At 50.0% G+C, this 11,185-nt stretch overlaps 1 protein-coding gene across 2 annotated transcripts in view; it reads right to left on the reverse strand.

Moving 5' to 3' along the window:
- Adcy9 (adenylate cyclase 9) overlaps positions 1 to 10,774 on the reverse strand; it is a 125,476-nt gene extending 114,702 nt beyond the window's left edge. The window contains exons 1-2 of one of the 2 annotated variants that reach the window (XM_041675906.1): positions 10,093 to 10,774; positions 8,174 to 9,909 (exon numbers count right to left, since the gene is read on the reverse strand). In XM_041675906.1, coding sequence (XP_041531840.1) covers positions 8,174 to 9,866 — 1,693 coding nt within the window. In that variant the 5' untranslated portion in view covers positions 9,867 to 9,909; positions 10,093 to 10,774. The remainder of the gene's footprint in view (positions 1 to 8,173; positions 9,910 to 10,092) is intronic. The other variant, XM_041675907.1, reaches the window with a different exon arrangement.
- Positions 10,775 to 11,185: the final 411 nt, after the last annotated feature.

An 11,185-nucleotide genomic window follows, 5' to 3' on the forward strand; every position in this document is an offset into this window, starting at 1 on the left:
TTCCCATTTAGGTACACAGGTGGTTTACAGCTAGTGCATCCAACACCACTGACCTCCTCCTGCAAGCCTCCTCACACATGTATAATTAAAAATAATCTCTTCTTTTTTAAGAAAGCCATTGTGAAACAGGATTGATAAGGTGGCTCAGTGGGTAAAAGCACTTGCTGCACAATTAACCCTGGATTCATTTCTCAAAAGATCTCCTCCAACTTCCACATTCTACATGTGCACAACGGTACACACACACACACAGAGAGAGAGAGAGAGAGAGAGAGAGAGAGAGAGAGAGAGAGAGGAGGATAAATAAAATGAATTTTAAAAAGAACCAACCCAAAACAAATATAGGAAGGAATGAGGCCATGGAAATAAAAACCCTTTACACATGTGTCACGGTGATATGATTTCACAGCAGCTGGGACAGCGTGTAAAGATGCCATGTGAACTGGAAAGGGGTACAGAGAGGTAAGGTTGCTCCAGCTGCTGCTGAAAAAGAATCACCCCTTTCAATACCATCAGCTCATGGACCTCGTCTCTGATGAGAGATACTGTGTGCCAAGTCCTTTCTAGGCCCTTGACATGTACTTAACATTTAATCCCTTCAACTCAATGAGGTGGGCACTGTGTTTTCTGATACATTCCTTTGGGCTGAAGTACTGGATTAACTACTTAGAGACTCCTTCTGGCTGCTTGAACATTACAAATGACTGGGCCTCTCCCTACTTACTTCCCTCACCTACAGAACGGAGAAAATAAGAGTCCCTCCTGCACAGCCTTGTTCATACCGTATAATTGGCAAGTTTGGTGCACAGTTGTGTGGCCGTTTGACTGGTCATGTGCTCCAGGAGAGGCTCACAGTCTGTCTCTTTGTCCATGCCTCACCAATGGCAGAAACTCATTCAATACTTAGGGAATAAATAAGAGTTTACAGTACAATGACAGTTTTCGCTTAAACTTCAGCCATCTCCAGGCTCGCAAAGCTGAGGCTTTTCCCATAACTCCACAATTATCTAGGGCCACATCACTGTAAGTACCTCAAAGCTGTAGGGACTTGAAGCTGCCCAAAAACAATATTGCTGAGCTCCCAGGGGTTTCCATTGAGGAAGCAGCCAAGCTCCGCAGCTACAGTGTAACCAGAGCAAGCTATCAGGGGTTTGCAGTTTGGACATTTGCCCTTTTTAATTGAAGAAACTGACACAGTCAGAGTCCCTGATGTGTTCTGAGTTCACCAAAGAGAGCATAGCAAAGGAGAAGAGTCCTTCTGTGAGGACAAAATATAATTTGCCCCAGAGGGGGAGACTTGGTTCTTGGTGACCCAACGGCCATTGCCACTATGCAAACAAGTCACTGTGCTAATCAATGCTCCACTTGAATCATCTCATCTGATTCTCCGCTCTTGAGAGAGAACCTGTCAGAGATCTGTGCTCCCCGTGCACTGGGAGCCCCTGGGCAGCTTGTCTGGGTCCTGCAGTGAAGAAACACAGAACAGAGGCAGACTCTAAGCAGATCAGGAGCCAAGCACCTAACCACTAAATCACACTGCACAAGGACAGGCACACTGGACAACTGCAAGACAACACTGATTTCTCACAGAGGAGTGCTAAGGAGAAGCAAAATTCTGAGCTAGAGTTACTAGCTACTTCCACAATACACATAAAATGCCTGTCATGTTGGCAGTTCATTTCACATCCAAGACAATGACTATCTGGGCATTATATATATATATAAAGCACTGTCTTGGTTTTGTTGTTGTTGTTTGCTTGACTGGTTGATTTCTTTGTGTAACAAGGGTTTCATCTAATTGAGGCTGCCCTCAATTAAGTAACTGAAACTGAAGATGTCCTGAACCTTGCGGCCTCTTGCATGCCGAGACAACAGGGATACACCCTCACACCTGGTTTGACGCAGCATTGAGGATCAAACCCATAATATCATGCACAGTAGACAAACACAGCCAACTGTGATCTTTTTTGTCACACAGCAGGGCATTTGTGAGTACAAAACTATTTTCATGAAGATATAAAGACCTTATTTGTCTTCTCAGCATGGTGTGTCATAGTGTTACAACAGCTACGGTGAGCAAAATGCTAATGCCACACACACTCGAAGCAAAAGCACCAAACTGAACTGTCATGGTACTCTCAGCCACCCTACGCTTGCAGAGGAAAACAATTTCACTGAAGAAGGTCCTTGATAAAGCAGTAAAAATTAATGACTATTAAATCCCAACCTTGCGTATGTGTCTTTTTAATGGTCTGTGTGGTAAAAAGGGAAATATGCCTCCGGCACTATGTCACACAGAAAGGTCCCATGGCTGTCCGGAGAGCCTCTGTTGAAGCGAGGGGCTGCAAGCTAACCTAGTAGCCTTTCTCATGAAACATCAGCTGTACCTACAGACAAACTACAAACAAGCCTGAGTACTAGCAGGCTGTTCCTGAAAATATAGCAAAATGGGGATGTCGCTTCAAGGAAATCGACAGACAGTGTTTGCTGTTGATGATAAAAGTTCAAACTCTGTAGTGAAAATGAGAATTTTAGAAAACATATACCAGCCACAGTCATGTCAGCATCTTCCCAGTGTCCCCAGACAGACTGCCCTGATGTCAGCACTTAGAATATCTTAGCTGGAGAAAAGGGCATTCTCTAGAAGGCCAAGGCATGTTACTATAAAGACCTGAAGAGAAAATTCACTTAAAACTCCAGTAAAACATTCTGTGACAACATACAAAAGAAAGTGACGAAGCCTTGGGCTCCATATTGTTCCTAAGCTTTAAGAAACTCCTATTTGGGGCCGGGCAATGGTGGCGCATGCCTCTAATCCCAGTATGGTCTACAGAGCGAGTTCCAGATGACCAGGGCTACACAGAGAAACCCTGTCTTGAAAATTGCACCCCCCCCAAAAAAAAAAAAGAAAAGAAAATCATATTTGTTAGTATTGGCGTGAAGTCAAAGAAAAATACCCACACAATGATTTCAATAAAGCTTCACTTCCCAAGGGCCCATCTGTATAAGGACGGCTGTGCCGTGTCCTTCACCATCCAGGGCCAGACTGCACACTAACCCAGCGGACACACTCAGAAAAGGTGACAGAGGTGGATTTCCACTGTACAGAGTCCAAAATTTTTCAGATTAACTTTTGATTAGCACAGACAATTAACAAACTTCCTCTTCTCACCAATTCTTTATGTCTGAAGACAGTTCCTTTTAAATATGTTACTATTTTTATTAAAATGTTGCTTAGATTAATGTGATGGTGTTGTAGGCTTATTATTTTGAAGTAAATTTAAAATATTTGTTTAAATTTCTCCATTTTAGCTCCTAATATGGTAAAAGAAAAAGGGTCCTAAGACCAAAAGCTTTGGGCTACTGGCTCATAGAAGGCCTCATAAGCCTTACTGTCCAAGGCCTAGGATTTTATCCACCTTGTTTGCAAATCTGTACTTTCCCTAGGGTCTGCCTCCATTGCTACAGCCAGCATCGAGGGGAAAGCTGACATTCTCGTCTATTCCAAGAGACTGAGTCTGTCCACTCACCTCAGGACAGAGGGCAGGGGACACTCTAGGTGGACAACACTATGAATGCTACAGTAAGCACCTGACCCCCCCCAAGCAGGAGAGTTCAAGGGCAGCTCCCATCACAAATTCTGCATCAAGTTTAGGCACGGGAGGCTGGTCAGCACAGTACACCAGATTCAACAGTAGAACACTGTCATCTCGGCCTTCTCCAATGTTCCCTGGGGAAGCCTGCCCCTTTCCCGGGCCCATCCCCCTCTCTGTGCAGACCAGGCTTCACTGAGACCAGGACTCCCTGCGAGCTCAGCTCCTTTCCTTTGGTTCTGGAAAACTGGTGGATGCAGCCAGTCCAGGGTTCACGTCAGTTCCTTCTCACTTTAGAACACAGGTCCCTTTATAAAATCCCTTCCAGCGATGGGTAGATCCTGTTAGGAAGGTCTTTAAGTGTCTCGAATACAAACTGCATATGATTGTCAAAGCCCAAGGGATGCAGTGTCCCTGGGTCCCACTCTTTTTGTGGCCAACAGCTTCCTGCCACCACCAGAAGACATGGAGATGAACGATGAATGAGCAGACAAGTACATCAAAATCCCAGCAGAAACACCAAAACCATAACCACCAAGCAGCAGACTCGCACCCAAGGTACCCGTACATAGAAAAGTCGCATGGCTTTCTTTTTCCAGGATTAAGTAGACATGGGACAGTGGCCAGTTGGCAGAAACACAATTGTTAGGATGCTTCTTTTTAGTTTTCAACTTTCTTAGTGATTCTAACCTAAAACATTACCTTCTTTTCTTCTGCATTCCACCAGGAACTCAGCAAACCTCATTCTTAATTTCCTTGCCAAAAGTTAATCCACCCAAAAGCTTATCTTGAGAATTAACAGCTGTGTGCAACTCATTTGAAGCCATGTAATTCGGTCCCAAAGGGCCTGAAAAGGTTGTCATAGGAAAGGCCAGGCATGGCAGCACATGCTTACAATTCTAGCACCGGAGAAGCCGAGGCAAAAGGACTGCAAGTTTGAGGCCAGCCTGGGTTATCAGTACAAGACCTACGCTGCATAGAAGCAAGCACGGTCTCAAACAGCGTCCACAGGGCTCTGCTCCGCTGCTGGCTGCTGCTGTCTCCTTCAGCCTCACCTTATCTAAGCCACTTGCTTCCTAGGAGGCCGTGTCTCAGCGCGTACGAGACACCCTACCCAAGAATGTAGATGGAAGCTCTGAGCTTCTCACCCAGGGGCTCCCTGTAGAAATGCCTTTATCTGTATGTCTAATGGACCGATGGCAACCTGAAATTCTTTCCACAAAAATTAAGCCTACCCACATGGGGAGGAGAAGGCAGCTGGGGCACTTTCTCCTGAGTCTCACTTTCTGTCTCTACAACTCTGTATCTCCCATAGGAAAAACCAACCCAGAGGATAATCATCCCCGTTGTCTGGTGACGGCACACAGAAGGGCCAGCATCCTTCCAGCTGTGAGGTTTATCTCAACGCTACAGCAGGACCACTTTTCCTGTAGCTCCAACTTAGTGCCTTCTCCTTAGTTTTATAAATGCGATTGCTCTGTGGTCGTCTCCAAAATCTTGGGCCTCTCCATTAACTCCACTAGTGAAGCAGCCCCGTTTGAAACTAGAAAGCCAAATATTCACTCAAAACCCAGGCTTCGTGAGATGAGAACAGGATTTTCTGTTAATCCATTTTGGACCCTGTTGTAGCACCAGAACCTAGAACTGGGCCCAGGGCAGAATCTGATGAATGTGTGAATGAGTGAGCCAGGGTTTCCAGACTCGTTCACCTCCATTCTCACCACACTCCTGGTCAGTTCTAGAAAAACATCAGGCTCCCTTCCCTTCAAGCCCTAACACCCAGTCATGCCCCATCCCAGCCTCTGATGAAGCCTGGCCTGGGCTCCCATCGGGTTATCTTAGCACTACTCACACTCCACTGCCTCTCCACTGACACCGCACTCACCCTCCCTCAGGCCACCACCCCCTCATCTAGGATCTGCTCAAACAGCACATTAATCCCCAGGCTCACTGCCTTCCAGGCTACAATCCCTAGAACTGAAAAGGGAGTTTTCCATTCAGATCATAAGCCCCATTAGGGGATCCGTCCCACCTTGAGATCAAACTCCTTTGGTCACCGTTGCTCGGAGGTCACTGGGAGGTGCTGATGAACTGGGTCCAAAGCCCACGCCCACTGAGAAGTGACAGCTGCTGCCCATGCTCTCTGCTCTGTACCCAGAGTGCTTCCTTTGCCCACCCTAGAGCTGCACTTGATCTCAGGTCTCAAGTAGTGCCTCTCCAAAATGCCCAAACATAGACCCACTCTGCAACACTCTGCCAGCCAGGAGCTTGCCGACGTCAGGGACTGTCGTGGTCTGTGCATTCACAGTGTCAGACATACATAGGAGTGTAATAACCAGGGACAGACGAAGAGGAGCCGAGAGGGAGAAGAGGTGACCGTGAAGAAAGAATGGATCACCATTCCATTCGGACTCCTTAGCTAGAAGTGGCTCCCTGCCATGCTGCTGCAATTCCAGAGTAAGGAAAGGGACCAGAAGCAAAGAGGGCTAAGAGTGTCAAGAGGGGTCAGAGACTTGGGCAGATGCACGCCACTGCTAGTCCTGTCCACATGGTTTTCAAAACGAGCAGGAAAAAGCAAAAACATCAGTCTTGAGAAAATGGTACAAGGAGGGAATACTGAATTTAAAAATCAGAAACAGTTCATCCCTTTATGTTTCCTTCCCCTGTCCCTTTACAAACTTTTTATAAATATAATGCACATTTATTTTAAGCTAAATTTACTAAATTTACACTATTTGAAACTTAAAAATTCACTAACTCCCTCTAGGATTTCTTTTTGTATTTTTCTTGAGGGGGTTTGAGACCCTGGGTCTATGAATTAAAAACAAAAATCACCAATAAATTATCAAACACTGATACTTCCAAAAATTCAGTGACTTTGGAACTTCAGAATATACTTAATAACTACACCTATTTTTATTTTATTTTTGAAGTCCAAACAATACATCACACAAAGCACACCTCACAAAACCGCTTTCACTGACCTTTGACCCAGCACAGTGTATCGCTACATACACAGCAGTGCAGTCCCCACCACAGTCCCGGACTGTACCACAATCCCCTGCAACCATCAGTCCTAAAGATGTCAAAATGTCAAGGAGGGCTTACATCCCCTGATACCACGAAGCCCCAAAGCAGGTGCCACGCTCTTAATGGGAAAGACACTTGTCGTAGTGAGATCTTTCTATGGGAAAGTGTCATTCGTGAGGTGGTCAACATCCACATTTAAATCTCTCTAGAAGAAGAGTTTCCTGCTCCGTCTATGAATTCTTTAGCAATTAATAAAAACAACAAAGAAAACTCAGGAGAAAGAAAACCCACCCTGGCCAGAGTGCAAGTAAATAAATGACAAGGGAGGGAGTTCAGGTCACAAACGCCCACTGAGAGAGAAAACGCCCACTGAACTCCCAGCAATGCTATCAGGCATGTGCCGTGCCCCCCCTCCTGCCCCCCCGCTTCCTCCCCATCTGACTTAAACCCTCTTCTCCTCCCCTGGTTCCCTCTCCTGGGGCTTTTAATTGTGTAATTATGCAGCATTTGGGCACCACAAAACACAAAAGAGCTTTAACGCAGCTTTTCAAAATCAATGTTCACTCTCTGTATACTTGTAAAATAAATGTTCCCTCAATCCTGAAGATTTATAGCAAAACATGGGAACTTTTTAAAATTGCAGGGAATGGGGCAAAGAGATGTAGCACATTACTGAGAATCCTGGTATTAGGTCCCATTAATCTATACACCCATTTTCCAGATCTCAAAGATAAATATATATATGAAAATAAAGTAAAATAAGACCCAGCCCAGCAAAAATACCAAGGACAGTAAGGATCCTGAGACCAAGGACAAGCAGTCAGAGGCAAATCTGCAGGAGTAGGGGAGACATAAGCACTCCTCTTCCAAACCACCTGGCACCTCATGGAGTTCTGTGTTCTGAAATCTGGACTGTAGAAAGCGAAACAGGTATCACAGTAACAAAGCACTGAATGCCAAGTTGAAAGAAATGAAAACTTGACAGGAGAGAGCAAGACCGACTGGCCGATTCGGGCAAAAGGTCGTGTGTACTGACAGGTATGTATGTCTAACTTTCCAGTAGCCTGCAGACCAGCCAGCTTCCTACCCCAATTTTAACCCTAAGTAAAGCAAGGCCTGGAGAGGAAAAGGGACTTGGGGTTCACCGTTTTGTCAAAGGAGACAGGAAAATATCTGCATGGGATTTAAGGGCAATTTCTTTAGGCGCTAAAATGTTCCGACTTCCAAAGGGCTCCGATACCCTCAGACTCACTGGGCTTTCCACCAAAATTCAGAGACATCAACAGCCAAGTGAAAGACGTGAGTTTTCAAAGTTCTCCTTCCTTCTAAGGTCTCATGTAGGTCAGTACTGTCTTGGTGTCCGCCTGAAGTATGACTAGGTCTGCCACGGCTGACTCACTAGAACACAGGCATGCTGATTCCCCCAGTCAGGTGTTCTGAGACAGCCAACTGCCTCCAGACACTAACCCTGGAGAGAGCCTTTCCACTGCCGCTATCACTATCAAACAGAGACAGGATGGGGGAGGGTGGTGACAAAGAGAAGCACATACCTTTCAGCTGGTCGGCCACCACGCTCTGGCCAAGGCGCTCCATAACTCTCCCATCTTCCATTTCATACCTGTCGTCTAAGTATTTTGCAGTGGCCTCGGATATGTGAACTTTGCCAGCCACTCCCAGCTGCTCCATGAGATTAGCCAAGTTCACATCATTGGACCACACATCGAATTTAAACCTCCTCATGCCCAGGATACCACATAAGACAGTCCCTGTGTGAACCCCGACACGCATGTTGACCATCTCCTTCTTCTCCTGGCAGAACTGCTCGATGGCTTTTATCATGCCTAAGCCCATTTCGATGCAGCAGTAGGCATGGTCCACACGGGGCTCCGGACAGCCTGCCACGCAGTAGTAACAGTCTCCCAGGGTGCTGATCTTCTCGCACTTGGTCTCCTCACACAGCCGGTCAAAGCGACCAAACAGATCGTTGAGGAGACCTACCAAGGCATGAGCGGATTTGTTGGCACTCATTTTGGTGAAGCCCACAATGTCTGCAAATAAAATACTGACCTCTTCGATCTGCTGCATCTTAAAAGGGCGGAATGCTATAGGTGCTTTCTGTATGGAGGACTTCTTCTTCCTGTTCTTGGGACTGGAGGTGGTGTGCCTCTTGACAGAATTCTCGCTCTCCTCGTCCCCTTGTTTCATTAAGTCATCAGCTATGATTCTTGGCATCACAGAATGAATCATCCTCTCTTTGAGGGCTTTTTCTACTTCCAGATCTTTGCCGTGCATAATGGACTGTCCCACCTTGAGGAAGGTGCTCCTGGACCTCACCTGAGACATGACAAACAGATGGATTCCGATGGCGTGGATGCACACGTGGAGCAGGGCTCTGCTCAGCAGCTCCCAGTGCAGGGCCCCAGGTCCCGGGGAGGGGAAGCAGTCTTCATTTCGGAAATGATACCCAAAGGTCTCGAAAAGGACAGAATAGGTCACCCCCAAAAACAAGCTCAGGTACAGAGGTAAGTGCATGACCGTGTAGAGCAGAAAGAGCACTTCGATGCACATGGAGAAGCTCCCCACTTGAGATAAGCAAGTGTCCGCCGCCTTGGCTGTGAGCGTTTGATTGGAGCTGTCAACACGTCCTGACAGAGGTGTCCAAACCTGAAACTGCGCAGCCAGGGTCAGGGCGAACACCAGCAGGGTGAGAGCCAGTGAGGTCCACGCATAATGCCGGGCGTACAGCTTGGTAAAAGTAAACAGGAAAAAGCCCACACACACCACCAGGAAGCACAGAGCCGGGACCACCATGACAATCACTTTGGATCTCATGTGGACAGCGAAGTAGATGCTCCAGAGAAGGCAGGCGAAGCCCACATAGAAGAGTGCGTACCGGAAGCGGCGCTGGGTCTGCGGGAAGCAGCGCTCCAGACAGGCCTCCTCCAGGTTCACGGAGTCGAATTTGGGGTCCCACCACCGGCTGGAGGCCCTCTCGAACAGCTGGGGCAGTTTCTTCTGCCTGCGCAGGCGACCCCCGCCGCCCATCCTCCGGGGAAGCCCCCCGGAGTCTCCCGAGCTGCTACAGCTGGACGAGATGCTGTACTTGCAGTGCTTCGGGTGGGTGTTGGAGGACAGCTGCTTAGGGTTGATCTTGACCCTCACGCTGTTGCTGTCTCCGCTCGAGTCGCAGCTCACCTCGGTGCTATGGTGATGCAGCAGCTGCTGGTGGGGTGAGGAAGCCATGTTGCCGAGCTCTTGGAACCTTTCCCGATCGGGTCAGAGGTACCTGCGGGCAAAACCAGCAGAATTTGAGCGGCCTTACTACACACACTCCCGGAGGGCCACGCGACCCGTGCTTGTCGCTAGTGCGAGCTCTGGCGAGCCACTTGGGAAGGCACCATATGCTCACAAAAACTGCCCAGACAGGAGGAAAAAGCGCCAAGGCGAGCCAGAAGCGCTCGGGCCCTACCTGGTGCTCCCGGGGTTCCCGTGCCTCGGCGGCGCTGAGTCTTGAGTCCCGGGCGCGCTGCGCTGCGCTGCGCTCCCCTCGGGCGCCGTCGCCCGCTGCTGGCCTCTAGCCGCGCGCCTCCAACTGCGGCTCCAAAGGGAAGTTCAGACCTTGAGCGCTCGGGGCACCGGGAGCGGCTTTCGCAAAAACAACTCGGCCGGAGGCGAGCAGCGCTTCATCCTGCCGCAGAGGCGCCCGGTGCGTCAAAGCGCGCGGGCCGACCTGCGGCTCCTGCCGCGTCCCGTCCCCGCGCCGCGGAGCACCAGCGGGCTACCCTGGCCCGCGCCCCCGCCGGCGAGCTGGCGGAGCCCGAGGGCCGCCCGTCTGAGCGGACGGTCTAGCAGGGCCTGCTGCCCGCAGCCGAACGCGCCGCGCCCCCGCCCAGGGCAGAGCTCGGAGCGCTGCGCGGGCCCCTCCGAGGACGGCTGTGCGGGTTGCAGCAGAGCCCGACTCCCGCGACGCCGGCCGGCCCGCACGCCGCGCCCACGCCCCAGGGGCCCTGTCGGAGCTACAAATGCCGCTGCGGCTGCGCCCGCAGCCAGCCCTCCCGCAGCCGCTGCCTCATGTCGGAAGAGCAGCCGCCGCCGCCGCCGCCACCACCACCATCTCCGGCCCCCTCCCCCTCCCGCTGTCACTGACAGACGCGCGCCCGCGCCGCCCCGCTCCCCGCCGCAGCGCGCACGCGCGGCCCGCGCACGCCACCGCCGGCTTCGGTTCACGCTCACAGGCAGCGCGCCGCCCCGCCTAGGAGCGCGCGCCAGGCTTGGGGCTGCAGCGGGGCGGGGCGGGGCGGGGCTCTGGGCTCCGCCCTCCGCCCGGAGCCGCTCGACGACTGAGCTGCCTGCTCTGGGCACCTCTCATCCTTCTTTTGAACAACTGCTCTTCCCTCTCCGCAAGGGAAACTAAAAGAAGTCAGCTTCGCACGAACATGTTCTACCCTGGTCCGTGTAAACTCTGCCCCAAATAAACACAATCCTGTCCTAGCCACCACACAGTACAGTGCTTTCCTCTCAATCACAGGGCACTTTTTCTTCCCTTCCCTACCTCCCAGGCC

The sequence above is a fragment of the Microtus oregoni genome, unplaced genomic scaffold (assembly GCF_018167655.1).
Source record: "Microtus oregoni isolate MIOR12 unplaced genomic scaffold, Mior012 000027F_ref0000203, whole genome shotgun sequence".
In the NCBI taxonomy this organism is placed as follows: domain Eukaryota; kingdom Metazoa; phylum Chordata; class Mammalia; order Rodentia; family Cricetidae; genus Microtus; species Microtus oregoni.